The following is a 6644-nucleotide window of genomic DNA, read 5'->3' on the forward strand; positions in this document are numbered from 1 at the left end:
ATAATCTATTTTGATAATCTGTGATTAGGAATTATATACTTTTATTCCGTGGCTAATTATATTTAGTTACGTTAATTTCTGGTATTGAAAGTAATTTAACTCATTTGATGTTAGTGATGTTTGCTGAAATATGATAGTAGTATTAGTTTATAGGGAAATGATTTGAATAAATGATGATATAGATTTAGTTAGACCAGCAAGATACAAGAAATTATTAGAAAGAAAAAGGAAACAAATTGCATTATAGCCAAATCGAAGTAAGTTAAGCTAGATTGAACTTAAGAAAGAAGAAGGACTTGGAGGTATCGGAATCTCGACAGTTCCCTCCAACATTAGCAAAACTTTCTTCATAGTTGGGCGCAGCGAAGGATCATATTGCACACACCAAATCCCTATCTTCGCCATCCTCTCCACTTTCCTCTCCTCCACCATCTCATCCCCAACCAAACTCCCAATCTTCCTCGATAAATAACAGTCGTAAACCCATTCCTCAAGAATCGCCTCATCCTCATTCCTGCTCCAATCAACGCACTTCCTGCAGCATATGATCTCCAGCAGCATCACACCGAAGCTATACACATCTGCTTTCACTGTGATCGCCTGCTTCAGATACCACTCCGGTGCAACATAGCCTTTAGTCCCTCTTATTCCACTATACGTATTAGTCTGATCTTGTTTCAGGAGCTTTGCCAGCCCGAAATCAGATATCTTAGCGCACCACTTCTCGTCCATAAGTATGTTCTGTGGCTTTATATCACAGTGAACGATCTGTGCCTCACACTCTTGGTGCAGATATAGTATCCCTCTCGATATATCTCGAGCGATCTCCATCCGTTCCTCCCAGCTCAACCGTTTCTGTTGATTGAAAAGTATGTCAGCAAGGGAGCCGTTGCTCATGTACTCAAACACCAACAGTTTGTGGGCTCCATCGAGACAGTAACCAAGGAGCCGAACTAGGTTTCGGTGATACATCTTCCCAATCGTCTTCAGCTCTGTCTGGAACTCTCTCTCTCCTTGTGTGACTTCTTTCTCCAGTCTCTTCACTGCCACCATTTTCTGGCCATGCTGCAGAACCCCTTTGAACACTGTGCCGGATGCTCCTCTCCCCACCTCTTCCTTAAAGCCCTTTGTTGCTTCGGACAGATGCTCGAATGTGAATGCTTGAAGTGAAATGCCCTCGACAAAGTTAGCTCCATCGTCCTTATTGATCCTGTTGTAGCTCTTCTGTTTCTTGTGATGGAAGATCACAGAAATTGATAAGGCCAAGATGCCTATAGACATAAGCACAATGCCAGTGATGAGGAGGTCTATATGCCTCTCTTTCTTGCTGATTCCTTTGTTGTCGGAATCGCCTCCCAAGTTAGGCAGCATGGTTGTACTGACACGAACGAAAGCCATGTTTGAGTTTTCCGTACACCTTCTGCCGAATCTTAACGGAATCCTCTGCTTCTTGCATTGGCTGTCTTTAAAGAAGGCTGCTTCGCAGTTGCAGTCATCGAGGCATGCTTTGCTGCACTCTTCTTCACTCATCATCATATTCAAATTGCCATAAGAGTTATCCTCCCATTCGGTGTTTTCAACCTTTCTCATATCGTATTTCAATCTACCGTCAATTTGGGGGCAGCCCTGCGCTTGGAAGTATCTAGAACATCCAGCTGTGTTGTTGCCGGGCTGAACGTAGACGAAACCGGGAAGACACTGACATTCCGGCTTATTATCCATAAGAATGCAGAAGGAGTTGTCTCCACAGAAACCTTTGGGATCACACTCGTTGAGTGTGGATGACCATCTCCTGGTCATGGCAAGATTACTGAGAGACAGAGAGTAGATGCGGAAAATTCCTCCGACATCAAGCCTCATGAGATTGATCGACCCCTGCGTAGGGAATCCACCACTGGATATATTCTTCAGAGGCAAACTACCGTTGACCAGATAAAGGCGGCCATCACTGTCAAGTTCTAGAGAGACATTATCACCTGCTCCACTTGTTTGTGTGTTATAGTAAGCGTAAGGCGCTGAGCTCGGTGAGTCGACGGGATACTGCACAAGGTTTCCATCGCCCTGCATCGTCAGCTTGAAAATCCCTCTCCCGTAGTCGGTCTCGGAGGCACTGGAGAAGAGCTCTTTCCCCGATGTTAGTCGCTGGCCGGGGAGGAGGGTGTTGGTCGGGTGGTCGAAGCTCTGCCAGATGATTCTGGAATTTGAATCGTAGAGAACAAAGTTGCCGTTGTCGAGCATTGATGCCGACGCGATGGTTGTGGAGGGGCTGATGACCTCTACATCTGGGCCTTGCCTACGGCGGAGGATTAGCCGGCCCTCGGGGGATAGTAGCAGGGAGACGACATCGTCAGGGACAGTTGGATTGGTGTCCCTATTTGCTGTCCAGACTATGGTTTTGTCGGGAAGAAAGATGCCGACAGCGTAGCTGTTGACATGATGGGGGAAGAATCCGAAGGCGAACACACCGGAGGGGGAAGACCAGGTGGAGTTGGAGGTGGGTGTGAGGGAAGAGCCTACGGTGATGTTGGATGATCTTGTTTGGGCTTCTGCTGCTGTATAAACGAGGAGGAGAAATAAGATTGTGAGGGTGGACATTTCTGTGTATTGCTTTGTTGCCTTCTCTTACTTGTCTCTTTAACGAGGATATTGCATTGACTTGACTCCCTTTTAAACATTATTTATTTATAAATAGTTTAGTAGTAATTGATTTTTAAAGAGGGTTGATGACTCTACATTCTACAATGAAAAGAAATTACATGATTAAAAAAATTCTGTAATTGAAATAATTGAAATTCTTAAACCCTAAGTAAAAATGGGGAAAGACTTATTTATAGGTGAAAAATGAGGATAAAATTATTAAAAAATAGTAGTAATTAAAATCTGATTTTTTCTCTGTAGTAAAGGAATTTGCTTGCTTTACGCGTTTTTTCAGTAGTAAAGGAATTTGAAAAAAATGACACACGTATTTAGTTGGGTCCTGCGACAAACTTAGGGTCTATTTGAATGGACTTTTTTTATGTTAGTCAAACTGACTACACTACATTCCACAAATTTGACTTGGTCTTTAACAAATTTCCGCAGAAATTTTGAACGGCTTGACATGGAGCATGATTTTATATGAACACACACCTGCCAATAAAAGCTTTATTTTAAAAAAAAATGATTTGCTTGTTCATACATTTTGTGAAAGATAATAGCGTATTCTCAATTTGTATATCTACTATATGCAAACCTGTTTTACTAAGTTCTCTAATTCATAATTTCTGTTTCATTTAGTACTTCTTTGATGATTTGAAATTTTTTGTTATGTAATGAATCTGGTTTTGTTGGGAAAGAGTGTAATTAATAGAGGAAAACTTAAATTAATCTATTTTTATGAAGTAAAGATTAATTCTAACCATAAAACTAGAAATATAATAATCATACCCACCCTAACCTGAAATACCCTTTTATATTTTTATTTTACTAATTATAAAAAATCCAAAAATCTAAATTCGACTAAAAAGATTAAAATCTAATTTTCTATTTTTTAAAAAACTTAAAAATCTTGTCTCTTGTAACGTCTAATTTCAACTCCTGAGGGGCTGATGACGGAATTTCCAACGGCGTTGTGTTTCACAATGGTAGTTTCCACTACGGCTTGGCCTAACTTTGTTCGTGTATATCCTCATTTTGTTTAGTGTTGAGAAATCCATGGTGGTCTTTGTTACAAACTCTAATTCTCACATCGGTTGAGAAAGAGACAACTCGTGTAGGCTTGTGGATCATATATGTTCTTTTTTCCGTATATCTATAATCTAGGTAATAAAATTATTACGCTAGCTTATTTCACGCACAAGACATCCAACAACGTTATTCGCTTTAAAATTACAATACAAATCAGAGCTCATTCCACTCACCAAAAAGTTTGAAGATCCCTTTCGGGAAACAAGAACAAAACATTGACAGACTAATGGCAGGAAATGAAAGCCGCAGCCTCCTTAACACACTCTAACAACTTATTCAAACTCATTTCACTCATAGCACACTCAAACAAATTATTAGTTTGTATACCGTGTACGCTTGAAACTAGATAGAACTTAAGAAAGAAGTAGGACTTGGAGGTATCGGAATCTCGACAGTTCCCTCCAACATTAGCAGAACTTTCTTCATAGTTGGACGCAACGACGGATCATATTGCACGCACCATATCCCTATCTTCACCATCCTCTCCACTTTCTTCTCCTCCACCATTTCACCCCCCACGAGATTTCCAATCATCCTCGATGAATAACAGTCGTAAACCCAATCCTCGAGAATGGCCTCATCCTCACTCTTGCTCCAATCAACACACTTCCTACAACATATGATCTCCAGCAGCATCACTCCGAAGCTATAAACATCTGCTTTCACCGTGATCGCCTGCTTTTGGTACCACTCTGGTGCTACATAGCCCTTAGTCCCTCTTATCTCAGTATACGTATTAGTCTGATCTTGCTTTAGGAGCTTCGCCAGCCCAAAGTCCGATATCTTAGCGCACCATTTGTCATCCATGAGTATGTTCTGAGGCTTTATATCGCAGTGAATGGTCTGCGTCTCACACTCATGGTGCAGATACAATATCCCCCTCGATATATCTCGAGCGATCTCAATCCTTTCCTCCCAGCACGGCCGTTTCCCTTGATTGAAAAGTATGTCCGCTAGGGATCCGTTGCTCATGTACTCAAACACCAACAGTTTGTTGTCTCCATTAAAGCAGTAACCTAGGAGCCGGACTAGGTTCCGGTGATACATCTTCCCAATCGTCTTCAACTCTGTCTGGAACTCCATCTCTCCTTTTGTGAATTCTTTCTCCAACCTCTTAACTGCCACCATTTTCTGCTGCATAACACCTTTGAAAACTGTGCCAGATGATCCTCTCCCCAGCTCTTCTTTGAAGCCGTTTGTTGCTTCGGACAGATGCTCAAATGTGAACACTTGCAGTGAAAGGCCCTCGACAAAGTTATCTCCATTTTCCTTACCGATCTTGTAGTATTTCTTCCGTTTCTGGCGAACAAAGATCACAGAAATTGACAACGCCAAGATGCCTATAGACATGAGAACAATTCCGATGACGAGGATGTCCATACGCTGCTCTTTCTTGATGATTCTTTTACGGTCGGAATCGCCTCCAATGTCGGGTAGCATGTTTGTACCAAAGCGAATGAGAGCCATGTTTGAGTCTTGTAGAGACCTTCTCCCGAATCTTAACGGAAGCTTCTGCTTTTGGCAGCTGTTATCTTTGAAGAAGGCTGCTTCACAGTTGCAGTCATCAAGGCATGCTTTGCTGCATTCTTCTTCACTCGTCATCATTTGTAAGATCTCATATGTGCTATCCTCCCATACGGTGTTTTTGACTGTTCTCATATCGTACTTCAGTCTATTGTCTGTTTTGGAACAGCCCTGCGCCGAGAAGTTTCTCGAACAGCCGGCTTTGTGGTTTCCGGACTGAGCGAAGAAGAAACCGGGAAGACACTGACAATCCGGTTTATTATCCAACAGAATGCAGAAGGCGTTGATTCCGCAGATACCTTTAGGAACACACTCGTCTTCCGTATAGGACCATCTCCTGGTCAAGTTGAGATCACCGAGAGACAGAGAGTAGATGCGGAAGATTCCTCCGACGTCGAGCCTCATGAAATTGATGTATCCTTCTGTAGGGAGTCGACCAATGGTTATATTCCGCAGAGGCAAGCTACCGTTGAGCTGATAAAGGCGGCCGTCGCTGTCGAGGTTGACAGAGACGTTAACTGCTCCGTCTGGCTTTTGAACATAGTAAGCGTATGGATCTATGTCCGGTGTGTTGATAGGATACTGCACGAGGTATCCATCGGTCTGCATCTTCAGCCTGAAATTCCCTTTCCCGTAGTCGGTCTCGGAGGCGCTGGAGAAGATCCCTTGCCCATTAGAGATGCGCTGGCCCGGGAGGAGGGTGCTGGTCGGGTTGTCGAAGCTTTGCCAGATGATTCTTGAATCAGAATCATAGAGAACAAAGTTGCCGTTGTCATGCATTGATGCCAAGGCGATGGTTGCGGATAGGCTGATGACGTTTATGTCTTGGCCTTGTCTCCGACGGAGGACTAGCCGGCCCTCGGGGGATAGTAGAAGGGAGACGGTGTCGTTGGGGACGGTTGGATTTGTGTCCCTCTTCGCTGTCCAGACGACGGTTTTGTCGGGAAGAAAGATGCCAACACCGTAGTTGTTGACTTGTTGGGGGAAGAATCCGAAGGCGTAGATGCCGGAGGGGGAAGGCCATGTGGAGTTGGAGGTGAGTGTGAGGTTAGAGCCTAAGGTGATGTTGGATGATCTTCTTTGAGCTTCTGATGCTGTGGAAATGAGAAGGAGAAACAAGATTGTGAGGATGGACATTGTTGTTTGTCTGAGTATGGGTTTGATTATGCTACTTATCACTTTATAGAGGATATTGCATGAACTTGACCATCCTGTATTAACCAATACTTTTATTTATCTATGAAAAGTCTAGTCAAGACATACCAAGATGGTATTATGACCTCATTGACATAACTATATATGCTTCCAAGTTCCATATTACAAAGTCCAAAAATATACTTGGTCTCTTTCCAAAAATAATGAATGTCCTATTAGGTGAGATTATTTTAGGTATT

General features: G+C 42.8%; 2 protein-coding genes across 2 annotated transcripts; both read right to left on the reverse strand.

Moving 5' to 3' along the window:
• Positions 1-129: 129 nt before the first annotated feature.
• LOC125198786 (G-type lectin S-receptor-like serine/threonine-protein kinase LECRK3) lies at positions 130-2638 on the reverse strand. Its single transcript, XM_089066028.1, has one exon. It carries the CDS (start codon positions 2593-2595, stop codon positions 268-270), a length of 2328 nt encoding a protein of 775 aa, XP_088922154.1. The 5' UTR covers positions 2596-2638; the 3' UTR covers positions 130-267.
• Positions 2639-3757: 1119 nt separating this feature from the next.
• Positions 3758-6423, reverse strand: LOC125198784 (G-type lectin S-receptor-like serine/threonine-protein kinase LECRK3). The gene has a single exon (XM_048097054.2). The coding sequence runs from the start codon at positions 6385-6387 to the stop codon at positions 4069-4071; it is 2319 nt and encodes a 772-aa protein (XP_047953011.2). The 5' UTR covers positions 6388-6423; the 3' UTR covers positions 3758-4068.
• Positions 6424-6644: the final 221 nt, after the last annotated feature.

This window comes from Salvia hispanica, chromosome 2 (assembly GCF_029641045.1).
Source record: "Salvia hispanica isolate PSC_SH4W2 chromosome 2, Shi_PSC_v1, whole genome shotgun sequence".
NCBI classification, from domain to species: domain Eukaryota; kingdom Viridiplantae; phylum Streptophyta; class Magnoliopsida; order Lamiales; family Lamiaceae; genus Salvia; species Salvia hispanica.

What these genes read in the sequence shown, in the direction of transcription:
- LOC125198786 (XM_089066028.1), bottom strand. Translation starts at nt 2,595, where the DNA reads ATGTCCACCCTCACAATCTTATTTCTCCTCCTCGTTTATACAGCAGCA.
- LOC125198784 (XM_048097054.2), bottom strand. Translation starts at nt 6,387, where the DNA reads ATGTCCATCCTCACAATCTTGTTTCTCCTTCTCATTTCCACAGCATCA.